Below are 27,358 nucleotides of genomic sequence, written 5' to 3' on the forward strand. Positions count from 1 at the left end.
TTGCTTGAATCTGGGAGGTAGAGGTTGCAGCGAGCTGAGATTGCACCACTGCACTCCAGCCTGGGTGACAGAGCGAGGCTCTAAAAAAAAAAAAAAAAAAAAAAAAAAAAGCAGGTAATTCTAATGTGTAGCCAGGGGTTACAATCACTGCTCTGTTTCTTGCTTCTCAGCAGAGGGAAGAAAAAGAAGCAACACAGCTGGCAGATGAACTCTGCCTTCAAAGCCCATTAGCTTGGGCTTGAATTCTGGCACTGCCAGGTTCTAGCTATGAAATCTGAACCCAGCCGGGCGTGGTGGCTCACGCCTGTAATCCCAACACTTTGGGAGGTTGAGGCAGGTGGATCCCCTGAGGTCAGGAGTTCAAGATCAGCCTGGCCAGTGAAACCCCATCTCTATTAAAAATACAAAAATTAGCTGGGCATGGCAGCGTGCACCTGTAGTCCCAGCTACCCAGCAGACTGGGGCAGGAGAATCGCTTGAACCCAGGAGGTAGTGGTTCCAGTGAGCCGAGACTGCACCATTGCACTCCAACCTGGATGATAGAACAAGCCTCCATCTCAAAAAAAAAAAAAAAAAAAAAGGAAATCTGAGTCAGTGCTGATCAATAGCACTCGCACAACCTTCAAATGGTCTATATCTGCACTGTCCAACGTGGTAGCCATCAGCCACACAAGGCTGCTGGGCACTTGAACTCATTGTTAGTGCAACCTAGGGAGTCAACTTTAAAATTTATTTAATTTTAACTAATTGACACATCAATAGCCACAAGGAGCCATAACAGCTACTGTCTTGGACAGCACCACTCTGGAAAATGACCGAACGTCTCGTGGCTTCACATCCATAAAATAGGGAATAATAGGGGTTATTTCACGGGATATTGTCAGGATTAGTGTCAGGATTAGATATAATGTATATAAAGTTCCTGGTTCCCACAAAACACTCAATAAAATGCTGCTTATTTATTAACATCAGTCTGATACTCAAGAAAAAAAAAAATTGCCTGGAAAACAAATATTCAGAAGCACCCTGTCACAGAGGCTAGAAATTCAGAGCCGTTTCAGAGAAACTCGGAAAATATTCCTTAATTGTAGAAGTTCAGTTGCAGCAGGAGGTTATCAGTTACAAGGGCTGTATTTCATTACAGATCCAGCCGCAGCTCAATAAATTAAGCAATCACTGAGAATAACATGTTGCTTTAATCCCCTCTCTTGGAGCGGTTCCAAGTTGTTTGGTTTTATATGCGCTCAGCCCTGAAAGGGGACTCATACTGGGCTCATTTCTTTCCCCTCAGTTCTTCAGCCCCTCTCTGGAAACATCTTTGCATCTTCCAACCAGCAGGAGAGAGGATTCCAAGGCAAGCAGGCCTCCTTTTATCAAAACCGGAGCCTTTTCCATCCTCTGGCCTTGACGCGTTCCACGTTTCATTTGCTGAAATTACTGGCAGGTTTATCTGCAACGAAAAAAAAAAAAGACACCTCTTAGCAGCCCAGTTCTGGGCGTGTAGAGAGAGCTAACTCTCGGCGGGTTTTCCATTCTCATCTTCTCTCGAGTGGTTTATAATCTCACAGCAGAATTTTGCTTCCCCTAGAAACTTGGCACGGGAGGTGTCAGCCTGGGAACATATTTGTTTGTGTAAATTAAAAGAAGAATATGTTTTGACCATATTTAAGTTCTAACTGCACTAAAGAAATAAATACTGACTTGCACAACGCTTCTCGCTGCCGCACGGTTCTGGCTCACCTCCCCAAACTCTGCCTTTGTTAATAAAACCTACACTAACAAGAGCTCTAAATAGCTTATCTCCTCAGACAGCTACAGGGACAACCTCAGAGGCCATGTCTGCCCCGACCCAGGCCCACATAGAAAATCCACTTACCTCATGTGGGATTTGCTTCTCCTGACACACCGCACTCTTGCTGGGGTAGAAAAGGGTGTCAGAAACAGCACCCTCACCAATGTAGGTTTGTTTTTTATGGTGGGGGAGGGACAGGGTCTTACTTTGTCACCCAGGCTGGGGTATAGTGCTACAATCACAGCTCACTGCAGCCTTGACCTCCCGGGCTCAAGCGATCCTCCTGCCTCAGCCCCCCAAGTAGCTGGGACTACAGGCATGCACCACTATGCCTGGCTAATATTTGTATTTTTTGTAGAGACAGGGTTTTGTCATGTTGCTCAGGCTGGTCTTGAACTCCTGAGCTCAAGCCATCCTCCTGCCTCAGCCTCTCAAAGTGCTGGGATTACAGGCGTGAGCCACCGAGCCCAGCCTCTACAGGTGTACCCTTGATGTGCACGTGAATGGTAACCTTTTGAAGGCCCTGGGCAATAGCTGTAGAAATTTACAATGCACACCTCTTGGCTGGGAGCGGGGGCTCACATCTGTAATCCTAGCACTCTGGCAGGCTGAAGGATGGCTTGAGCTCAGGAGTTCAAGACCACCCTGAGCAACATGGTGAGACCCTGTCTCTACTAAAAAATACAAAAAAATTAGCTGGGTGTGGTAGTGCATGCCTGTAGTCCCAGCTATTTAGGAGGCTAAGGCAGGAGGACCACTTGAGCCCAGGAGGTGGAGGTTGCAGTGAGTCAAGATCGTGCCACTGCACTCCAGCCTGGGCAACAGTGTGAGATTGTCTCACAAGAAAAAAAAAAAAAAGAAAAAGCACATCTCCTCTGACCAAGAAATTCCACTTCTAGGAATTTATCCTACAAGTATTCTTGGTCACATGCCAAAGACTATAGATGTTATAAAGGCAAAATCCTCGAGTTAACTGAAATGTTGGCCAGTAGAAGACAGGTTAAGTATGATGCAATGCTAGGAGTCATTAGAAAGAATGAGGTGGGTCTAAGAGCTGTCGAGATATATTATATACCCCCAACTTTCTTACCACTATGAACCACAAAAAGTGCATGCTTTCAAAATTTATAAAGATTGTGCAAACTGCCCACAGTGGTTGTCTTATAAAGTGAAGTTGGAGTTAAAGAAAAATTGCAGGGCAGGCGTGGTGGCTCAAGCCTATAGTCCCAGCACTTTGGGAGGATGAGGTGGGAGGATTGCTTGAGGCCAGGAGTTCAAGACTAGCCTGGACAACATAGTGAGACCCTGTCTCTACAAATAATAAGAATAATAATAATTAAATAAAAATGGTGGCATAAGCCGGTAGTCCCAGCTACTCTGGAGGTTGAGGCAGGAGGATCACTTGAGTCCAGGAGTTCATGGCTGCAGTGAGCCATGATCACACCACTGCACTCCAGCCTGGGTGACAGAGTGAGACCCTGTCTCTAAACACAATAAATTAATTAAAAAGGCAAATCGTCCCTTTATTTCCACCTTATTCTCTTTTGTATTTTTTCTCACTATAGGCATAGTTTCATTTTTAAAATTTGGCACAATTAAAGAACATACAATGATGTTTTAAAAATCATTTCCACACTCTGTGCTCCGTAATAACAATACCGCAATAACACTCTCTTTATTGCATGCCTGCTAGGACAATGGAGTCGGGGGGAGGTGAGAATCTCTGCTTTTCTGATTTATTTATGCAGATAACCTGCAGTAGGCTAAATAGCAGCCCCCAGAGAGAGAGTAAGTATGTCTACTTTCAAATTGAATCCCTGGAAAAAGACTGATTAAGGATCTTGAGAGGAGGCATTTGTTCTGGATTATCCAGATAGGAACTAAACGCAATCCATGTATCCTTCTAAGAGAGAAGCAGAGACCAGGACAGAGAGAAGAGGAAGATAAGAAGACGGAGGCAGAGACTGGAGTGATGCGGCCACAAGCCAAGGAACGCCAGAGCCACTAGAAGGTGGAAAAGACAAGACACACATCTTGCGTTGTGTGCCTGGAAGGAGTGCAGCCCTGCTAGATTTCCAACTTCTGGCCACCAGAACTTTGAAATGAATCTGCTGTGTTAAGCCCTGTGGTCTGTGATAATTTGTTATAGCAGTCCCAGGAAAAAAAGATATAACCAGACGTCCCTTATACCTGTTAGAAGCATGAAATGCACAGGTACATGAGAAAACAAGTTTGATAGACCTGTTTGTGTTGGCAAACACAAATAATCCATTCATTACAGACACTTACTGAGCATCTATTAGGTGACAGGCACAGTTCTAGGTGCTGAGGATACAGCCAGGATAGAACACAACAAAGAAGCGTGCCCGCCTGGAGCTGACATTTCAATGAGGGAGAAATCAACAAAATAAATAGAACACGAAGGAGGGTGGATGGTGGTAGAAGGTGCTACAGAGAGCGAGGAAGCAGAAAAGAGGGACCAGGGGGTGAAGGAAGGGGGATTGGAGTAGAGGCTTGAAGGTGGTGAGGGCATGAGGGGTGTGTCTACCTGAGGGAAGACAAGTAGAAAAAGGAAACTAGGGACTGGGCACAGTGGCTCAGGCGGGTAATCCCAGCACTTTGGGAGGCCGAGGTGGGTGGATCACTTGAGGTTAAGAGTCTGAGACCAGCCTGATCACCATGGTGAAACCCATCTCTAGTTTAAAAAAAAAAAATATATATATATATATATAAAATATATAAAACATATATTATATATAAAACATATATATAAAACATATATATATTTTATTTTCCCTCCTCCTCTCTGGCATCCAGGCTTTAAAGAGGTGGACTTGTCACTACCAGTGGTCTCAGACAGTAAGGCCAATAAGCAGAGAGGAGGAGAAATGAAAGATGAGGTGAGGGGGATAAGGCAGGAAAAAAACCCAGAGCTTCCAGTCCCTGAATCGTAGAGAGCAACACAATATATTATATATATAAAACATATATAAAACATATATATAATATATAAAACATATAAAATATATATTATATATAAACATAAAACATGTATAAAACATACATTATATATATATAATATATACACACACACACAGACACACAAAATTAGCTGGGCATAGTGACGCACGCCTGTAATCCCAGCTACTTGGGAAGCTAAGGCAGGAGAATTGCGTGAACCCAGGAGAGGGAGGTTGCAGTGAGCTGAGATCACGCCATTGCACTCCAGCCTGGGCAACGACAGCAAAACTCCACTAAAAAAAAAAAAAAAAAAAAAAAAAAAAGGAAAAAGGAAAACAGGCAGAGGGAACGAATACGGAACTTGAGCCTAGGAGTGACACATAAAAATAGGAAGGAACTCCCTTTTTCCCTCCTTCTTCCTCCCCCACCTCCCTCCCATACTTGCTATCTGCCTGCTGCGTACCAGGGCCTGGGGTACGGAGATGAATGAGGCCTCATTCTCAGGTTCGATGCTTTCCCTAGTAGGGGGACAGTCATAAACAGATCATTACAAATATAATGTGGTAGGCGTCACAGCAGAGGCCAGGGCAGGCTGCACGCGCAGGTCAGCGTGGGAAGGTGCGTGTGCGCTGGGGTTAAGGTTGGGGAGGTGGGAGTAAATTGATTAGGGCAGGACTTGAAATCGCAGCACGTGTGTTGAGCTGCAGTTCAGCTGGAAATTAACAGGAGGGGCGGTGGTGAACATGGAGATGGGTCTGGGATTCTTTTATTTTTAAGTACAGTCGGCACATCGGGACAGGAATATCAGTTCTGAGAATGACCTATCCCTTTCAGTTCTACACAATCCATGAAAAGGAAAACAGTTCCGAAGTCCTGAATTGGGACACTGTGGGTTGCAAACGGCAGACACTGAAGTTGATCTGAATGAGGTAGAATGAGGCATTTATTCACTGGGTAGCTACGATGAGGAAAGGGAAGAGGCTCTATTGCTCTCTACGATCCAGGGACAGAAAGCTCTGGGTTCTTTTCCTGCCTCATCCCCCTCACCTCATCTTTTATTTCTCCTCCTCTCTGCTTACTGGCCTTAATGTCTGAGGCCACTGGTGGTGCCAAGTCCACCTCTTTAAGGCCTGGATGCCAGAGAGGAGGAGGGAAAGGAACACCCTCCCCACAAGCTGTGCAGACAATCCTGAATTTGCTCTGTTTGAGTCACATGACTACACCTGGACCAATCACTGCATCCCGGCTCAGAAGTGGGCTGCTATGATTGGTCATGGTGGGTCACATGTCTATGCATGGACCAATTACTGTAGCCGAGAAACAAGTACTGTGGGTGGCCATTTTTGGCCATCTTCCCATGGTACTGGGGGGTCTGTTATCAGAAGTTGGGGAGAGTGTGCTGGCAGGAACAAGAAGAGCCGCCTGCCTCCCTCAGGGCCTTCTGACTATGTTACTGCTCCATTCATTCTGCTGGGAATCGTCTCAATCTTGAACCAGACTCTGCTTGAAGATCCCACTCTGGTTGTCTACAAACCCCAGAGCTGCCAGCTGGGATTTAGTCAGACCTGTTGCTGTAGTTCTTTTTTGTCATTGTCATTACGTGATTTTGATCAGATTTAAAATGGACTTTTAGTCATTGGTTTATGATTGCCTCTGCTCATAAGCGTCGGACCCTCATCTGTCTTGTTGATGACGATACAGCTCATGCTCAGTCCCCAGCGCCTATGTACAGTAGGTACACAGGTAGTGAAATGAATGAACATCCTCCAGGGAACGGGAGGAGCTGCACGGTTCTCATCTGTTCTCAATGAGTCCCTTTCTGCCACCCTCTCCGCACCTTTCCCAGTCACCCTATACCCCTTCATGACAAGGCTCTGTTAGTGTAAGTGCACCTTGCGTCCTGTTAGTATAAGTCCCTGGATGTCAGCCCAACACACACTGGAGGTTCCGAATCTCTGGGTGTTTTGAGTAAAGATGATCCTTTGGCAAAGCTAATGGAGTTCTGTCTGAGCTCAGAGGGACTGGGCGCCATGACTGGTTGGCAGTGTCTCCCGTGGCCACCTGCCCTGTTGGGCATCCCTGGTCCTGCTCTGTGTCGTTTGCTAACCAGGGGACTTGTTTTTAAGACTGCAGCCCAGTCATCTGCTGGGATATCACAGTACACTCAGAATCCAGGACAAAATGGTGTGGCCAAATAAAACAACTGTGGGCTCTTAGGGAAGAAGGCTTAAGACAAATGGTTATTTTTCTTAAGTGTGCATGACCCACATGTCAGCTGGGGTCATCTTATTTTTGGAAATTCAAACAAAATGGCCTTGAATCTTGTCCCACATGCCAGAGAAGACCCAACTATCCTTGGACTCTTTCCAGGGATTGGAGGTGAGAGGTGCTTCTGTCTTACCCAGACGCCTAAGGCTCTATAAATTCCTGTGTCCCCTTAATCACTTCTGCTTGGGCACCTTTTTGCTGGCCTCAGGAGAAGGCTAGCTGTCAGAGGCATGGAACGTGTGCAGTGACACAAGCTCGCGCTGTTGCTGTCTTCAACTTTATTATAATTTTGGAACAAAGGGCTTCCCGTTTTCATTTAGCCCTGGGTCCTACAAATTAGGTAGCCAGTCCTGCCCTACTTGGGGGCTGTTCCTTTCCTACCCCACATTGATTCTGCCCCAATTCCTCTATTCTCCCTAAATCCCATCGCACACAAGGATGTGGGTGTAGGAGACTTGGAAGCTTTGGGACAAAAGAAAATGTTGACCTCTAAGACACAGAAACAACATCAAGTGCAATGTTCGAGCTGCCTCTAAAATACTCAGTTGGGAACAACACAGTTGGGAACAACACAGGCTAAAGCTGAGAAGTGTCGAACCTGAATGAAGGGTACTGGGTGCCTGTTACATACCACATACTACTTTCAGGTATGGTGGGAAATTTCTGTAGTACAAAGTGGTGTAAATAAATTTTATTTATTTATTTATTTATTTATTTAGAGACAGGGTTTGGCTCTGTTGCCCAGGCTGGAGTACAGTGGTATGATCATAGCTCACTGTAGTCCCAACCTCTTGGGCTCAAGTGATCCTCTGGCCTTGGCCTCCCAAAGTGTTGGGATTATAGGTGTGAGCCATCACTCACAATTTAAACTCTACAATACAAAGTTTAAAAAGGCAGTAAAGCCGGGCACGGTGGCTCACGCCTGTAATCCCAGCACTTTGGGAGGCTGAGGCAGGCGGATCACAAGGTCAGGAGATTGAGACCATTCTGGCTAACACGGTGAAACCCCGTCTCTACTAAAAATACAAAATATTAGCCGGGCGTGGTGGCAGGCGCCTGCAGTCCCAGCTACTCGGGAGGCTGAGGCAGGAGAATGGCGTGAACCCAGGAGGCGGAGCTTGCAGTGAGCTGAGATGGTGCCACTGCACTCCAGCCTGGGCGACAGTGTGAGAGTCCATCTCAAAAAAAAAAAAAAAAAAGGCAATAAAAGCCAAGCACAGTGGCTCATGCCTCTAATCCCAACACTTTGGGAGGCTAAAGTGGAAGGATCATTTGAGCCTAGGAATTCAAGACCAGCTGGCAACATGGCAAGACCTCATCGCTACAAAAAATAAAAAATTAGCCAGGCATAGTGGCATGTGCCTGTTGGTCCCAGCTACTCGGGAGGCTGAGGCAGACAGATGGCCTGAGCTCAGGAGTTCAAGGCTGTGGTGAGCTGTGATCGCGCCACTGCACTCCAGCCTGAGTGACAGAGCCAGACCCCATTTCAAGAAAATAAAAACAAAAATTAAAAAGGCAATATATTATGACTTGCCCCTGGCAGTTCCTCAAAATGTTAAACATAATGTTGCCTTATGGCCCAGCAATTCTACTCTGACCTGTATGCCTAAGAGAAATGAAAGCATCTGTTTACACAAAAGTCCAACACACGAATGTTCACTGCTGCATTATTCATAGCAGCCAAAAAGTGTAAACAACCCGTATGTCCATCACTGACAGTGGATAAGCAAAATGTTGGTCCGTCCATAAAATAGAATATGATTCAACTGTAAGAAGGAATGAAGTTCCGATCCATGCTACAGTGTGGCTGAACCTTGAGAACGTCATGCTAAGTAAAAGGATCCAGTCACAAAGGACCACATTAAGAGTGTGATTGCATTTATAGGAAATGTGCAGAATAAACAAATCCACAGGGGCAGAAAGTAGATTCGTGATTGCTCAGGGTTGGGGGTGTTGGAGGATTAGGGTGCAGGAGGGTTCTGGGTTTCTTTTTTCTTTCTTTCTTTTTTTTTTTTTTGAGATGGAGTCTCACTCTGTTGCCCAGGCTAGAGTGCAATGGCAGGATCTCGGCTCACTGCAACCTCCACCTCCTGGGTTCAAGGGATTCTCTTGCCTCAGCCTTCTGAGTAGCTGGGATTACAGGTGCACGCCGCCACGTCTGGCTAATTTTTGTACTTTTGGTAGATATGGGGTTTCGCCATGTTGGCCAGGCTGGTATCAAACTCCTGACTTCAGGTGATCCACACGCCTTGGCCTCCCGAAGTGCTGGGATTACAGGCGTGAGCCACCGCGCCCGGCCCAGGGTTTCCTTTTGAGTTGATGGTGTTCTAACATTGATTGTGATGATGGTTGCACAACTCTGTGTATACACTCAAAGACATTGAATCGTACACGTTAAATGGGTGAAGTGTACTTTAAGTGAATAATTTCTCAATAAAGCTGTTTAAAAAAAGAAGTCACACCTTCCTCTCTGACCCTCCTGCTAGGAATCCTTTGGCTTCAGCTCCCTGCCCTCTTGGGAAATCCCTTCTCTCTCTCCTCTACCCTCTCCCTACACACACGCGCGCGCGCATACACACACACACACACACACACACACCTGCCATTCTGTCTTAAGCTATTTTCAGCTGGGCATGATGGCTTATGCCTGCAATTCCAGCACTTTGTGAGACTGATGTAGGAGGACTTCAAGACCAGCCTGGCCAATGTAGTGAGACCCCAACTCTATAAAAGAATAAAAAAATTAGCCGAGTGGCCGGGCACGGTGGCTCACGCCTGTAATCCCAGCACTTTGGGAGACCAAGGTGGGCGGATCACGAGGTCAGATCAAGGCCATCCTGGCTGACACAGTGAAACCCCATCTCTACTAAAAATACAAAAAAAAAAAAAAATTAGCCAGGTGTGGTGGCGGGTGCCTGTAGTCCCAGCTACTTGGGAGGCTGAGGCAGGAGAATGGCGTAAACCCAGGAGGCAGAGCTTGCAGTGAGCCGAGATCGCGCCACTGCACTCCAACCTGGGTGACAGAGCGAGACTTCGTCTCAAAAAAAAGGCCGATAGTGATGTTAATCTATAGTCCCAGCTACTCAGGAGGCTGAGGCAAGAGGATCACCTGAGCTCAGGAGTTTAATGCTGCAGTGAGCTCTAATGACACCAGTGCACTCCAGCCTGGGCAACAGAGCAAGACCCTGATTCTAAAAAAAAAAAAAAAAATATATATATATATATATACACACACACACACACACACACATATACACATTCTAACTTTAAAGAAGTGGCTTCCAGAGGCAACGTGAACCACTGAGGTATGTTTCTAAACTACAACACTTTCTTTCCTCTTTAAAAGTTACTCAGTTGACAGCTGCTAAAATTACAATGTTGAAATCCCCAGGGTATTCTATTGTGGTTGTCACCTAATCTAATTTCCAAGAGCTGCAGAATTCCCTCAAAGGAGGAGGAGCCAACCTAACCTCTCCAGAGGCAGTGGTCATCTGTTCTGAAACCTAACTCTGTCACCTCACAGGTGGGGAGAAAAGAACATGGCCAAGGCCAAGTTCATGATGTTCTAACTGAAGGATAAGCTTTTGCTCTGGAACAGGAATCAGGAAACACGGCCTGTGGGCCAGGTTTGGCCCACTCCTTGTTTTTGTAAATAAAGTTTTATTGCAACACATAGCTGCATCCATTCATTTGTGTACTATCTGTGGCTACTTTTGAGTTAAAATGCCAGTTGGCCAGGGTCGGTGGCTCACGCCTGTAATTCCAGCACTTTGGGAGGCCGATGGGGGTGGATCACGAGGTCAGGAGATCGAGACCAGCCTGGCCAATATGCTGAAACCCCTATCTCTACTAAAAATACAAAAATTAGCTGGGTGTTGTACCCTAGAACTTAAAGTATAATAAAAAATAAATAAATAAAAACACTGAGACAAAAACAAAATTAGCTGGGCGTGGTGGTGGGCACCTGCAATCCCAGCTACTCGGGAGGCTGGGTCAGGAGGATCACTTGAACCAGGGACTCAGAGGTTGCAGTAAGCCGAGATTGTGCCACCACACGCCAGCCTGGGCAACAGAACAAGACTCCATCCCCAACTTCCAAAAAAAAAAAAAAAAAAAAAGGCAGAGTTAAACACCTGCAGCAGAGGCTGTATTGCCTGCAAAGGCTAAAATCTTCACAGTCTGGCCTTTTACAGAAATGGGCTGCTGACCCTTGGAATGGAAGATCCAGGCCTGAGCCCCAGTTCCTCACATGCTGGGTGTGTGGCCTTGGACAAGTCAGTGCATCTCTCTTTTCTCATCAGTAAGCTGGAGATACCAACAATCCCTTTTTATATGTTGCTTATGCAACTGAAATGACTTCATACAGGTGCGGTGCCTAGTACATACAAAGCATTCAATACGTATCGATGGTTATGGTGTTATTTAGGAAATGAGGACAGCTTCTGCTTCACAGGGTTATTTGAAACAACAGATCGTGCCTGTGCAAACAGCTGGCAGAAAACAGTATAAATACATATTGGCCAGGTGTGGTGGCTCACGCCTGTAATCCCAGCACTTTGGGAGGCTGAGGTGAACACATCACTTGAGGTCAGGAGTTTGAGACCAGCCTGGCCAACATGGTGAAATCACATCTCTACTAAAAATACACAAATTAGCTGGGCGCGGTGGTGTGTGCCTGTAATCCCAGCTACTGAGGCCGAGGTGGGAGAATCACTGGAACCCTGGAGGCGGATGTTGCAGTGAGCCGAGACGGCACCACTGCACTCTAGCCTGGGCAACAGAGTGAGACGCTGTCTCCAAAAAAAAAAAAAAAAAAAAAAATTTTTGTTGTAAATGTCTTCTAGGCTTTTGAAACCATTCTTTGCTTCTTAGTACCATTTAGATTTTGGAGTTTTGAGTATCAATAAACTTCCAACTTCAGAAGAAAAGGGATCTTTCCTTCAGACCCTCTCATTAACCAATTCAGGAGACCAAACCCCTGACTACCGGCTGGGTGTTGAACCTGCCCAGAACTAACATCCAAGTATTATTTGGGTTATATTCTGCCTCTTCCCCACTATAGGCATGCAGGAAGCCAAGCCCATATGCCTTTATTTTTATTTATTTATTCTGAGATGGAGTCTCACTGTCACCCAGGCTGGAGTGCAGTGGTGCGATCTCAGCTCACTGCAACCTCCGCCTCCAGGTTCAAGTGATTCTCCTGCCTCAGCCTCCTCAGTAGCTGGGATTACAGGCGCATGCCACCACACCCGGCTAATTTTTGTATTTTTACTAGAGACGGGGTTTTGCCATGTTGGCCAGGCTGATCTCAAACTCCTGACCTCAGGTAATCCGCCCGTCTCGGCCTCCCAAAATGCTAGGATTATAGGTGTCAGCCACTAAGCCCAGCCTCCATATGCCTTTAAATACTTGTGTTACCTTTGAATCCCCCACCAGAGCCCGTTAAGCAGGAATCTACTCCAAGGTGCGGGCACACAGGTTTGGGGCAGGGGGAGGGTCTTAGGGGACCCTCAGGGGCTGTCCAGAAGCCTACTGGGGGATGGGGGGTGGTGACTGAGATGACTGACATCTGACACTGCACCACTAGTCAGTACTTCCCTGGAAGGTGTCATTTAAGTAGGCTGGGTCCGGGGAGATACAGCAGTCTCCGACTGATACATTGGCTTCGCGTTAAAACTATTAACTGAACATCTAATCTAACACAGACGAGGCCCTGAGGATACAGCAATGAAGGAGTCATGCCCTCTGCCCTTAGCAACTGCGCCTGCCTGCCTTTTAGTGGGGGCAATTCAGCTCTGTAGGGAGTCTTCCTATTCTCCCAGGATCTCAGTCCTACTACAAAACACCAGGCTGATGACTTGGAAGATGACTGTGGGCCTGGCTGTGTGATATATGGCTGGTAGGAGTTACGAGTGCCAGATCTGGAGTACTTTAGATCAGGGCAGGACTGGCTACATAATCTGCAAAATGAAAATCTGAGGCCCCTTGTTCCAAAGTTATTAAGGCTGGAGCAAAGTTATTAAGGTGGCACTATCACAGCTCAGTGCAGCCTCGACCTCCGGGGCTCAAGCCAGCCTCCCGCCTCAGCCTCCTGAGTAGCTGGGACTATAGGGGCATGCCACCATGCCTGGGTAATTTTTTTTTTTTTTTTAAAGAAATGAGGGTCTGGCTATGGTGCCCAGGCTGGTCTCCAACTCCTGGTCTCAAGTAATCCCCATGCCTTGGCCTCAGAGCAGTCAACTAAGTGTGGGTCCCAGCCCGCGGAAACCAGCCCTGCATCTGAGGTCGCACTGCTTGCCCGCTGGTTAGCCTCAAATACCTCTCTTCACCGGCCTGAGCCTCAGTTTCCCCAGCCTCAGATGTCAATTAGGCTCACCTGCAGGTTGGTTGTGGCCATTGGGTGAGATGAGGCCTGTAAAGCGTTTCGCACAGAGGACAGGCTCGGCCACATTACTGATGTTCCTGGCCTGCTGTGGCTGGCGCATTTCATCTTACAATAATAGTTCACATTTATTATTCTTATATAATAGCTAAGACTTATATAGCACATCATCAGTGTCAGGCGCCGTGCTTAGTTCTCTACAGACGTTCGTGTGTTTCATCCTCACCACATCCCTATGCTGTGCCCTAATATTCTAGTGACTGTAGATGGGGGAACTGAGGCACAAAGAGGGCAAGTATCTTGGCAGAGGTCACCCGACCACTCAGCAGAAGAGTCCACGTTCAAACACAGGACAGCTGGCTCCCAGGTCTCTGTTCTCAAGCCTACCTGTTGTTGGGGCTCAGAAAACGATACCCCAAAATGTGGCTCTTTGATGTGCTGAACTAAAGCAGCCTCAAGGTCTGTCCAACACCACCACCCCCACCCCAATCCTGTTTCTCCATCCTCTGTCGTCCCAAAGCATAGGAGGAGGCCGCTGCCTGGAGTTCCCTTATCTACCTGGAAACCACACCCGCCAAAGAGGAACACAACTGCCTTCGACTCCTTCCCTGAAATTTCATTAACCAGAGACGAAAACTCATCACAGAGAAAGAGCATGAAATGAAACACCACACCTGGAGCCCAGACAGACTTCATCCCAAACTCTCATCTGTTCTCCGGTCCCATCCAACTCTCTAAGGGAATTATTCACTGACTGTTGTCCCAGCATCAGACCCATTCACTCCTCCGAAAAATCATTTACTACCCCTGAGAGTGGCCACATGTCCCCCATCTCCCTGCTCTGACGGAGGTATTTATTTATATTTGTATATATTTTTGAGACAAGGTCTCAGTCACCCAGGCTGGAGTGCAGCGGCGTGATCTCGGCTCACTACAGCCTCTGCTTCCAGGGCTCAAGTGATCCTCCCACCTCAGCCTCCCGAGTAGCTGGGACCACAGATGTGCACCACCAAGCTTGGTTAATTTTTCTTCTATTTCTGATAGAGACAGGGTTTCACTATGTAGCCCAGGCTGGTCTCGAACTCCTGAGCTCAAGCAATCCACCTGCCTCGGCCTCCGAGACTGCCAGGATTACAGGTGTGAGCCACTGCGCCAGGCCAATGAAGGGTTTATGAGCATCTGGACTTCACTGGATTACTGGGTAATCATTCTCCCGCCGCTCCCCTGGCGTTTATGCATGGTGAATAAATAAATATGCCTTTTTCTCCTATTAATCCACTTGTTCTCATTTCTTTTTTTTTTTTTTTTTTTTTTTTTGAGATGGAGTCTTGCTCTGTCGCCCAGGCTGGAGTGCAGTGGCCGGATCTCGGCTCACTGCAAGCTCTGCCTCCCGGGTTTACGCCATTCTCCTGCCTCAGTCTCCCGAATAGCTGGGACTACAGGCGCCTGCCACCTCACCCGGCTGGTTTTTTTTTTTGTACTTTTTAGTAGAGATGGGGTTTCACCGTGTTCGACAGGATGGTCTCGATCTCCTGACCTCGTGATCCGCCCGTCTCGGCCTCCCAAAGTGCTGGGATTACAGCCTTGAGCCACCGCGCCCGGCCCACTTGTTGTCATTTCTTTGGTAAAAAATTTTAAATTAGCCGGGCGAGGTGGCGGGCGCCTGTGGTCCCAGCTACTCGGGAGGCTGAGGCAGGAGAATGGCGTGAACCCAGGAGGCGGAGCTTGCAGTGAGTGGAGATCGCGCCACTGGGCTCCAGCCTGGGCGACAGAGCAAGACCCCGTCTCAAAAAGAAAAAAAAAAAAAAAAATTTTTAAATAAATACAAAATAGGGACAAGATCTTACGATGTTGCCCAGGAAGATTTTGAACTTCTGGGCTCAAGTGATCCTCCCACCTCGGCCTCCCAAAGTGCTAGGATTACTGGCGTGAGCCACCATGCCGGGCCTGTCAGTTATTTTCAGCAAACTTTTAGAGGGTGAAGGCGCAGCCTTCGCTTGTCTCCTATGCTATGTGTTCTGGGAGTTGACTCATGACAGACACGCATGCATGATCCCTTCCTGAGATGCTCACACCAAGTATTCAGCTTGCAATTTTCGTCGTAATGTGGCATTATTTCTTTGATTCTTCTGTCTGTCTCCCAACTCAGCTGTGAGCCCCATGCGGGCAGGGGCTGTCTGGCTCCCTGCCGTACCTCCAGCACCTGGCACCCAGCTCAGCACACAGTAGGGCCTCAGCAGACATCTGTCCAGGGAAGGAAGGGCAGAAGCAGTGTCCAGCCACAGCAATCCCACCCAGAAGCAACAGCCACAGCTCTCTTGAATGTCCAGCCTGCGTGATTTACAAGCTTGTTTTGGGCAGGACTCGGTGGCGTGCACCTGTAGCCCAGGCGCCTTGGGAGGCTGAGGCAGGACGATCGCTTGAGCTCAGGAGTTCAAGGCTGCAGTGAGCTATGACTGCACCACTGCAATCCAGCCTGGGTGACAAAGAGAGACCCTGTCTCAATTTAAAAAAAAAAAAAAAGGCTGTTTTGGGGGAATCTCCAACAACTCAGGAAACCTTCTCATCGGCTCCAGGCTTTTCTCACTTGGGGACCCCCGACACTGCGCAGGTGGAGAGATTTAATAGGTACTTAAGAGCCCAGCCCCCATCCTGGCAGGCTGCAGGGGGTGGGCGGGGGGTGAGGGGTGGCAGCAGGGCCGGCAGCTGTCTGCAGGCCTCTTGGTGCCAGCCGTAGCTGGCCAGCGGGGGCCCGCTGCCACCCCTCACCCCATGACGCAGCAGAAAGTGAAACCGGAGTTGGCCCCTGCCCGGCTGGGACTGATCACCCACTGTTTCCCTGCAAAACCACAGTCCCAGGGGGCTGGTGGGCAGCTGGCGCCCGGGTCCGGCACAGTGAGGCCTGTCAGGCAAGTGCCCCTAGAGGCCAAGGGAGGTGCCCTGGCCAGAAAGGAGGCTGCTGAGTCATCATGACCCTAAAATGAGAGAGAAATCCGAGCTATGGATCAATGCAGGGGTGGGGGGTAAGAGGTCCCAGTGGCGTCGGTGAGCAGGGAAGGGTGGTTTCCCGCCCCCCAAAAGGAAGATGTGTGACACCCAGTTTTGTCATGCTGGAGCCCGCTATAGATCTGAATTGGCAACTCCTCCCTCTACCCCCACCCCTCCCCACACCGACCACAGGGGTGCGGAAAATCCCTAAGATAAACCAGAATTCTTTAAAAGTGGACCTCTGAAACTTGACAAACGACTCTCTTGATTTCTGCCCCATCCTCAGGGCACCTGTAGTTGCTTAATATTTTTCTTCCAAAAAACCCACTCTTTTTTTTTTTTTTTAACTGACATCAACTGATGGGGGAAAAAAAGGGCCCCGTCTCCCAACCCTAAATGGAAAACCAACCAATTGCCTGAAATAGAAATCAGCGGTGCAAAGAAAATACCTACGAGGATAATTTTCACCTTTAGCCGGCGCCCCGCAAAATCAGATGTGCAAATCAGACTTGGGAGACATCTATTTCGAGTCACAGGTTTCATGCCTGAGGAGCTGCTTGTCCAGGGCGACACAGCAAGAGAGTCACAGAGCTCGGGCTGGAATGCAGGCCTGGCTGATTCCAGAACCCCAGGCTCAGTGGCGGGCTGCTGTCTCCCTACCCATGAATTCCTCTGCGTGTATTCATATTATCGCCTTCCGTGTTTAATGCGTGGACTCCCCGATTTTCAAAGCACCTTTAGAGCTTATACATCGTTAGAGCTTATTATATATAACATTGGATACATCCAAGAACCCTTCGAAGCCACAGCAGGGGGTGCTGCCCCGCCCTTGGTGTATGGGGAAACTGAGGCAGCGAGCGGGGAAAAGTGTTCTGTCTCGGGGAGCTAGCAGGAGAGCCAGGACTGCTCAGGGCCCCCTGCCAAGGCGATGATCCTGGAGGCCCTGGCTGCAAGGACCAGGCCTCGTCAAACAGGTAACACTTGTTTCTTTTCGCTTTCCCTACCTCCCCCGACAACCAACCCCCCAGAGCAAACGCTGACGCTGACAGCTGGACGGCTTTCCCAGGCCGGATCTCAGTGTCTGCCCCTGGAGGGCAAAAGCACGTTTAGCAACCAGTGTCTGCGCATGGCGTCTTTCAGTTTTTCAGAGCGATAACCAGTTCTCAGCACAGGAGGCATCCACCAGGGACCCAGAAGGCGCTATAGCGGGAGAGTTTGGGGACCAGCTTTCTCTCTTCTTTGAGTTGCTGGAGGAACTCCGAGCTGATGTCTTTCTGGCCCAGGGACCCCCGAGGAATACTGCAAGAGCAATAAGGATTTTTAGGGGCATTATGATAGTGGAATGGAAACACATCTGCCCCCAAAAGTCCCTCATTTTCCCTGCGGTAACGAACCAGCTGGCAGGAAGTGGTAGCGCTCAGAGCACCAAGAGCCAAAACTAAAAAGGAAAAAAATGTACAAAGTTAGAGTAAACTTTAAACAAGTGAGCGCTTTCATGGTGTACGGCGGCTCCGTGCAGACTCACGAAAGGGACCTCATCTTCTCAATAACTGGCTAAATAGGTCTCAGTGCAGCAGCTTCCATACAGACGTGCCCAGAAAACCACAGATCTGGAATCCCAGAGCAGGTTCCCAAAATGGATACAAGGATTATTTCCTAAAGCCAGGCGCATCATAGGAGACGCGACGTTTTCCCCCAAACTTCGAATGAATGTTCCAGACCCTCATTAATGATCGAAGTGAACAACAAATCCTTCAACACCTCCTCCTCTGGAATGGGAGAAACTTAGTCCCCTTGGAAACGCTGATGAAAATATCTGGTTTCCACAACACGGAGGGAAGGGGTAAGGCTTGGGTAGGGAAGTTGAGTGGTTATCACTTGTGGGGCAAAAGGGGCAAACTGGCCAGGCGTGGGTGCTCATGCCTGTAATCCCTGCACTTTGGGAGGCCAAAGTGGGAGGATTGCTTGAGGTCAGGAGTTTGACAACAGCCTGGGCAACACAGTGACACCTCCCCAGTCTCTGCAAAAAATAGCCAGGCATCGTGGTGTGCGCCTGTAGTCCCAGCTACTCAGGAGGCTCAGGCTTGAGCCCAGAAGTTCAGGCCGCAGTGAGCCGTGCTCACCACTGCACTCCAGCCTGGGCAACAGAGTGAGACACTGTCTCAAAAAGAAAAGGGGGAAGGGTTTTACCACTAAGGTCCTGGGTGCCATCTCTTTGTTCAGCCACTAAGATCTGAGGACTAAGGAGTCCAGGGTGTCTTCCCCAGGGCATATGACCTTTGAGGCCCTGCAGGTGGGTGCCCCCTGTGCCAGCCAGCACTCTCGGAGCCGGGAAAGGGTTAATCCCTCCACGTGGCTGACACCGGAGGAGAAGCTCACTCGCAGGCTGGGATATCACACTGGGCCATCTCAGAGAGGAGAGGGCCTGAAAACAGCCTCTGTGAGTTCTGTGAATGGAAGTGGCTTCACTGCCTTCAGAGAACGGGGTGAAAAGGCATCCCCATACAGAACCACTCCCCAGTCGCTAGCTGGCTCCTTGGCACCCGTCGTGTGGCCCTGAAGCTCTGGCAGGGACTCTGGGCATCGGTACCAGTGAGCACCCGGCCATCTCAGCCAGGCCTGTGAGGGAGCGATTCTACCCTTGCCATGTGACAGCCGGCAACTAGGACCCAGGTCTCTTCTTTCAAGCAGCACCTAAAATATTCTCCGGGTGAACCTAGGGCTAAATACGGCATGGCCGACAAGTGCCAGGTCTGGACCTTTTAACGCCATTCTAAGATACGATCGAGAACCCACGAGGCCTTTGGTGGCCTGGAGTCCAGTTACCGGGGCCAAATGGGAGTCCCACGGGTTTGGCTGACTCAGGGCTGGGTGCGACTTCCTGGAGCAGGCACATGTTGGTGTCAGAGCAGAGCGGCTGCAGACTGTTTTCTTGTGTGTTTGAGCCCAGAATGCCAGCCCCGTTCTCACTCTGGGCCGACTCCCAAGGTGGCTTAGCTGGTGGCCCCTTTTTCTCTCTACCTGGCCCACTTCTTTCCACTTCTAGCCTGCAGCCCTGCCCCTCCTGGCCTAGGTTTTCCTCCCAGCCCGATCAAAGCAAAAGGCTCAGCTCCCAGGTAGGAGGCCTCGCAGAGCTGGAGAAGAGACCAGCAAACACAGGCACAGTAACTCAGATGTGTTACACGTTGTGTTACTGGCTGGGAGCTACGCCTCCTAGGCCCACCCCAAATCGAAGGATCGCAGCCCCAGTGCTCCAGAGGGAGGGCTTGGGGCTGGGCTGCAAAAGTTCAGCGTTGCCTCTGAATCTTCTAGAGCGACGTTTGCACTCACACAGGACAGATGTGCTCTGAGCCTGTGGGATAGCCTCACAGCCCCTTTGAGCATTTGGAAGGTTGTGCTTAGCAAAGTGGGGTTCTGCCCTCACCAGAGCCCACAGGGTCACCAGGCTATTAAACCCTGCAGAGTCTCTGGGGAGGCTTCCTTTGCGAGCCAAACACCCCATCTTCTGGCTGAACTGCTGCGGGCTTTGTCCCGGGAGGAAAGACCCCCCAGGCACCTGTCTGGACTCATCTCGGCACCAGTAGCGGCTCTAAGGCCACATCTGGGCCTTGCTGGCAGAGGTCTGGGCTTTCTTGGGCACAGAGGCCAATGCCAACAGGCCCAGCACTGATCTCACACATGATTCCAGCAAGACAGCCTAGATTTTTGCACATCTCTGAGAAAACTTTCATACCACACCGCACAGCTAACCTCAGGCGCAACCAGCCACTAACTTCTCTCCCCGCCCAGGCGAAGTCCCCTTCGCTGCAGTGGTGCAGCATTTCAGGGACATGGAGAAAGAAGTTTGCTTTGTGATTCTGTAAACTCAGATGTTTCATATAAGGAAGATGATGTAAAATCAGAAACCTTATTTTAAAGCTTGGTACATATGTGCATATGTCCCCTACAACTGGGGACGCTGGAAAGGCAGCATCTGAACACTGGCTGCTTTGAAAAAAGGTCATGAGAAGGGCAGAAGGGGTCACCTGGGCACAGGGTGATGGAGGGAACCCCAAGTTCACTCCTTCTAAATTCTTTCAACGTCCATCTGTTTCCCTGAAAAGTCCGGCTTGGCTACTAGGCCTGAAAAGTCTATGTAGTTTATATCATGTTTGTGAGTGTCAGTGTTTTTGTTTAGGGTTTATTTTCACCTTGCTCCAGATACAAGAAGCAAAAGGAACTCTGCATTTTCCTGTGTTTGGGGTGCTCAGGCGAGAAAGAAAATGCCTGCTTAAAGTAATTGATCAGCAGTGTTTTGTTTGCACACGCACTTTATTCTGGCGAGTGATTTTAAGTACCAAGTTTGCCTTAACTTTTCACTGCACTCATTTTTATCCTCATGGCTAAAATAGCTGTATTTACTCCACAATCTAAATTAAAGGAGGGTGAGCTGATCGACTTTTAGGAGGCTGTAGTTGATCTGGTAAGAAATTTCATCTTTCTGTTCATAACGTTAAGTTGGGGGGTTGCTGGGAAGGGAAACAGAGTGTTTCCTTGGAGGGACTTTTCCAACTTTCATTAGTTTGAGTCACCAACGCACGTTTTATTTTTAAGGAAGTATCATATTCATTGCAGAAGCACCTCTAAATATTTTACCCCTGGCCATACCGTATTCTTTTCTATTGAAACATATTTTTTGACTCTCTGAGATCAGCTATGGCTTGAGTATTGCTAAGAACAAATTTCAAAGTTGCTTGTTTTTTTGTTTTTGTTTTGTTTTGTTTTTCTTAAATCCACACTTCTTTGAGGGTTGGCGGGGGTGGGGAGGGAACAGCAACTGCTTAATGAAGTTTCTCACACAGAGGCAAAAAGAGAAAAGCCAAAATATATTCAGTGTATCCAGCAGTTCCATGTTGAATTTTTTTTTTTTTCCTTATTGGTTTAGGGGGTTGTGTAGGAGGGTGGTGGGAAGGATCTGAAAAGAAGCTGTGATTCTTTGCTGAATTAATGATGACTTCTCACTGCAAAATGCTGATTTATAATCTCTTCACCATACTAGACTGTTTCCAGACTCAGGGGGAAAAAGTTTGCTAAATGTATTCATAATTACATGCACAGTTTCAGACGGCTGAATATAAGTAATGCTTGTGCTGTTGCGAACGCTCACCATTAAAGCAGAAATTGTTTCACATTTAGCACTAAATTCTGTCTGATTTTGCACACTTAACAATTCAGTAATTTTAACATTCAGCTTCGTCGTCTCCATTATAGCTCAGTATCTTGGAGAAACAGTCAGTGTTCCGGCCTCGTTAATTCACGTAAAACACCCTATTTGTGGAAGTATCATTAAAGGCTAATTTGATGAGATATCCTTATTTAGCAAAGCAAATAGGATTTGACAGTCAGCTCCGGGTGGCGATTTAGCAAAGCACAAACACAATTCACAACGTGACAATTTCCCATCCGTGCGCCTCGCTGGAATTGTGGACTCCTGAAAATTGTGCTGTTTCATCGTGTCCCATACTAAAGAGAAAGAACTCTGGAAGTAAAGAACTGTTTTTGCCAAGGCAGCACAAATGTCATCTGCGTGTACATGTGCCATGTCTTTCAAATCCTAAATCTTGTATCAACAACGCTGTGTTCAAAAGTTTTTTCCAGGTACAGCTCACTTCTATTCCCTGCTGTGCAGACTTAATTTAAATCTAGACTTGCAAATAACTTAGGGTGTGTGGAAGTCTATATAGGTTACAACTATATAGGGAGTGTGCGTGTGTGTACGTGTGTACACACAACTGAAGGTTAATGTTCTGCGAGGGGGATTTATACCCACTACCCTTGCTTTAGAGACTTCCCCCGAACGTATTAACCAGGCTTTTACAAAACGCCTGGCTGGGCGCAGTGGCTCACACCTGTAATCCCAGCACTTTGGGAGGCCGAGGTGGGCGGATCACGAGGTCAGGAGATCGAGACCATCCTGGCTAACACCGTGAAACCCCGTCTCTACTAAAAATACAAAAAATTAGCTGGGCTTGGTGACACGGGCCTGTAATCTCAGCTACTCCGGAGGCTGCAACAGGAGAATCGCCTGAACCCGGGAAGCAGAGGTTGCAGTGAGCCAAGATCGCGCCACTGCACTCTAGCCTGGTCAACAAAGATTCCGTCTTAAAAAACAAAAAACAAAAACAAAAAGAACGCCTTCAACAGCAAAGTAGCTAAGAGTTGCAAAGAAATGTTGCAATTCCAGGTGGAAGCAAACAGCTGGTTGCTCCTAATTTAACAAACGTAAAGACAAATCTAATGTCATCACAATTCATCATTTCAGGGGTGCCTTATCTGGGGGTTTCAAACACTTTGCCACAACCGACATCCTACTAATTCCTTTCCAATCCAATCCTATCCTTTAAACCATTGTGGGGGTGGTCAGGGGGGATGTACTTTCTCCTCTTTGCATCGTTTTTCGGCCTCCCAAGGAGAGACGCCCTTGGAAAACACAGTAGGTTCGGCAAACTGAGAACACACACATATAAGAATACCGCCCTCGAAGGGGCCTTGTAGTTCTATGCAAGTAGCAGACCTCCCCCCCCTTTCCCCAGCTCCCCCACGCAGCCGGGTTTTAGATGCGTTCCCTGGGGGTGGTAGCTCTCTGCCCTCACCCTCCCGGGACTGCCCGGGCCTGAGTCCCTCGCTGTCCAGAATGACCCCAAAAGCGGGACTTTGAGGGCCAGTTGGATAAAACATAAACTCATCTCGCCCTCAAAACCCCGATTCTGAGACCACAGCCTCCAAAACCTCTTTTCCTAAGAAGTGAGTCCCCATTCACGGCTGACAGCACCGGGGCAGGCCGCCTTTGAGGCAGGAGTTTGGAGAATACCGGATCGCTGAAGGAATCGGTCCTGGGTGTTCCCTTGGGGCGGCGGTTCATCTCACCAAAATGCCAGGGGGTCGCTATGGGAGGAGGGTGCATTTGCCCACCCCACGGCTGAGGGCAAGAGAATCGCTTGATCCCGGGGTGTCTCTTCCCTCAGGGAGCAATCACCAATCTCGCCCAGTAAACAGGCCTGAAAGCTTCCCGGAGAACACGAGGGGATGCCCCCAACGTCCCTTAGCAGCGGATAAATCGGGTGTCCGAGGTGTCTCGTACAGTCCACCCACCCCCCCCACGCCATCTCCAGCTAAAAAAAGTTTCATTATTTGTGTCCTTAATCGTCTCTCATTAAAGTCAAATTTGCTGCGCGCCCAAATTGGGGGAAGTGATTTCCATTTTAATAGCTCAATTAGCCTCTAGGTTCTGGAAAGGCCACTCCCCCACGCACCTTTTCTCTTCATTTTAACCCCCCTCCCTTTTTCACAACTTCTCCTAAAAATAAATTATAAATATGGATGTGTCCTCAGAGGACATGAGCGGCGCATTCCAACGCTCCGCTTGGTGGGGATTGGAAGCAAAGAGAAACCAGAAACGCCACTCCCCCCACCCCCAAATCAAAATGCCTTTTTCCTTTCTTTTTCCTTTTCTTTCTTTTTCTCTAACTTCTTTTTCCTAACTTGGTGTCGTCTCGGGCACAGACACCCAGCTCTGCACCCCGGTACCTAGTTTTTTTTTGCCCCCGTCCTGCAGAAGCTAAAGCCAATGCGCGAGGGCTGCCTGCTTCTCGGGAGGAGGGCGCAGACAACTTTATTTAGGGGGCGGCGGTAACTCTCTGGGGACGGTGGTTCCCGGCCGGTCCGGAATCCCCGGGGCCCGGCCCCCGCAGGCGCCGCCGCCCATGCCAGCGGGGCCCGGGCGCACGTGGAGCGGCGGGCGCGGCCGGCCTGCTCCGCGCGCGGCATTGAGATCGGGGTCACGGAGCGAGTCAGTTTCCCGAGCGGGCTTTCCGGGGTGGGGGCGGGGACGCGGACGCTCCAACGCCTAGTCAATTTCCAAGCCCAGGCACGAGGCAGGCTGGGGGCGGCCTCGCCCCCTTCCTACCTCCCGGCCTCACACGCCCCTCTGGGGAGCGGGGGAGGGGTTCGAGGGGAAGCCGGGGTGGCGGCAGCGGCGGCGATCGCAGCCCAGACAAGCGTCTCGCGCCGGGTCCCGAGAGAGCCGCGCGCTCCCCCGCCGCCACCTCCCCGCTCCTGTTCCCATCCACCCCGCAGGCAGCCGCCCCACACCCCTTCGGCCCTGGGGGCCTGGGCGCCCACCTGCCGCGATCCCTGCCCTGGCTGGGGGAAGGTGCCAGGCGGGAAGAAGGGGAGCACTCACCGCCGCTGCTGCCTCCGGGGGTGCACGGCCCCCCCCCCGCCGGGGCTGCGCCTTCCCAGGCTCCAGGCAGGCGTGCGCCGGGCGTGGGGGGCGCCCCGCGGGCCCTGCAGCCTCCGCCTCGATTGGAGCCCAGCCTTAAATCCTCCACCGTGAAGAAGAAGGGTACTTCCAGAAAAAAAAATCCGCCCCTCCCCAGACGAGATCCAAGTGATGGGCGGGGAGCATAGAAAATCCTTTTCTGCAGAGAGCGCGCAGCCGACGGGGCTGCACCCGGCCTCCACGGTCCGCTGCCGCCACAAAGCCGCGCCCCCGGGCCCCCCCCCCGCCCCCCCAGCGCCCTATGGCCAGCCCGGGGCGGGGGCTGGGCCAGCCCGGGGTTGGCCGCGCTGGGGAGGCGGCGGCGGCGGCCCAGGCAGCGGGGCGGTTCCTCCCCAGCCCGGGAGAGAGGGCAAGAGCCTGGAAGCCGAGCGCGCCCGCCCGGGTGGGGGTAGGGGTGGGGGTGGGGGTGGGGGCAGGGGGGGGGGGGGGGGGTGGGGGTGGGGGCGGGGGCCGGGGTGGGGGGGCGCCTTCCTAGAAACCCTCGCCAAATTTAGTCAGCGGATAGGGGCATTCCTAGAAATGCGGCGGCGACGTCAGCCTCGACCTGGGGGCGGGGGGCAGAGCCCGGGGTGCTTCAAACTAGGGGCACGGAGGAGGGGGAAAGAGTCCCCACTTCCAGTACCACCGCAGCCCAGAGACGGAACCGAGGCCGGACTTCCCTCCCGAGGGGCGTGCGGGAGTCCTCCAAAGGCACTTGAGGTATCCCGGAGCTGGGGGTGCATCCACTGAAGATTCAGACCCGGTCTGCCCCCCTCTTTCGGGAACACCCAGTGCCACTGCCAGCTGGCGCTTCTGGCCCTTCCCCCAATTTTCAGCACCCCCCTACCCCCCCCCCACACACACAACCCCGTGAACAAACAGTAAAAAGTAGGAGCAGCATCAGGCGGGGTCTCCCAGCCTCTTACACCCACCCCAGAACGTTTCCTCACGTCCTCTCGGATGGCTGGAGTCCCTGGATCCCCAGGGTTGAAACTGCACAGACACACTGTGTTCCCAAGAACTCCTCCAAATACCAACCCACCTTCGGGCCAGAAAATAAAGTTGTGCTTCCTCCTCCCCAGTCCAGTGTCACTTTGTTGCTGCTTCCGGGGCCAAGGGCTCTTGGAGAGGTGCTGGAACTTGGGGGTAGGGCATAAGGGTGTCCTCTCCACCTGGCAAAGACCTGGCCTCTGGCACTGACACTCTCACCAGCCATAGCTGTAATACTTTCCATTTCCCGCAGTAAGGGAGACGCCCCCACAGCAGCTCATCCCCTTCCTAAAATCTGCCCCACCCACACGCCTGCCCAGGGACCCCCAAATCCATTGCAGAAGTGGCCCCTCTTTCGCAAAGAGAATCCACATAACTGAGACATGACTTGTCCCTCTCCACCGCCCCGCCTCTCTGCGCGAAAACGTGACTGGCCTGAACCTCCCAGGATCATAAAAAATGTATTTTGCTGTCCTCTGTTGGCCAACATGGGTCACATTCACAGAACACACCACCCAACCCAGCGGGCAGTCCTGATGCCACAGAGGGGGTCCCAGGGACCCCAGCCAGGGGGAGCGAGCTGGACTCCTCTTCTCCTGTCTGTGGTGTCCTTGCCCTCTCTGTCCTTTTTCTTTCTTTCTTCTTTTTTTATTTTTATTTTTTGATACGGCACTTTGCTCCTGTTGCCCAGGCTGGAGTGCAATGGCGCGATCTCGGCTCACTGCAACCTCTGCCGCCGGGGTGTAGGTGATTCTGCCTCAGCCTCCTGAGTATCTGCGATTACAGGCAGGCGTCGCCACGCCCAGCTAATTTTTGTATTTTTAATAGAGACGGGGTTTCACCATGTTGGCCAGGCTGGTCTGGAACTCCCGACCTCAGGTGATCCGCCCGCCTTGGCCTCCCAAAATGTTGGGATTATCGGTCGTCTTTCTTATCTTGCAGCCGATGCACAGAACTTGCTCGTGTCCCCTTTTCCTCTTTGGGCCCTAATTTCAGAAAACTGGAGGGGTTTCTTCCTTGCTCTAGGGGAGGCAAGGAAGTCTGTGTTCACTCTGGACCCTGGGCTCGGGGACCCCAGGATGGTTTTTCTAATAGCAACTTGGAGAGGAAATGTAGCAAAAAAGGCAACAGCTGATCACTGATAATTTAACAGTCCCCATTCCCCCCACTCCACCCCCAGAAGACCTAAGCACATGGAGAATAGTAGCTTACTGAACTAACCCATTTTCCAGATGAAAAGACTGAGGCTAGGCCAGGCACCGTGGCTCATGCCTGTGATCCTAGCACTTTAGGAGGCTGAGGCGGGTGGATCATTTGAGGTCAGAAGTTTGAGACCAGCCTGGACAACATGCTGAAACCCCATCTCTACTAAAAATACAAAAAAGTTAGCAGGGCATGGTGGTGAGCACCTCTGGTCCCAGCTACTCAGGAAGCTGAGGCAGGAGAATGGCTTGATCCTGGGGGGCGAAGGCTGCAGTGAGCCAAGATTGTGCCACTGCACTCCAGCCTGGGTGACAGAGCGAGACTCTGTCTCAAAAATAAAAATAGAAAAGACTGAAGCTTAGAGGTCAGTTGTTCATGGAGCTAATACCTGCTGGCCCTCTGTGTGCCAGGCACAGAGCTGCTGCTACAGCCCCTAGAGCTAAGGTGATAAACAGCACAGGTCCCTGCCCTTGAG

General features: G+C 50.1%; 1 protein-coding gene across 1 annotated transcript; it reads right to left on the bottom strand.

Annotated features, from left to right (window-relative positions):
* Nucleotides 1–1,177: 1,177 nt before the first annotated feature.
* Nucleotides 1,178–25,968, bottom strand: LOC101026082. The gene is made up of 2 exons (XM_003916580.5): nucleotides 25,733–25,968; nucleotides 1,178–1,450 (listed from the first exon to the last, which is right to left on the bottom strand). Exons 1-2 carry the CDS (start codon nucleotides 25,922–25,924, stop codon nucleotides 1,274–1,276), a joined length of 369 nt encoding a protein of 122 aa, XP_003916629.3. The 5' UTR covers nucleotides 25,925–25,968; the 3' UTR covers nucleotides 1,178–1,273.
* Between the last annotated feature and the right edge of the window lie 1,390 nt (nucleotides 25,969–27,358).

This window comes from Papio anubis, chromosome 18, assembly GCF_008728515.1.
Source record: "Papio anubis isolate 15944 chromosome 18, Panubis1.0, whole genome shotgun sequence".
NCBI lineage: Eukaryota > Metazoa > Chordata > Mammalia > Primates > Cercopithecidae > Papio > Papio anubis.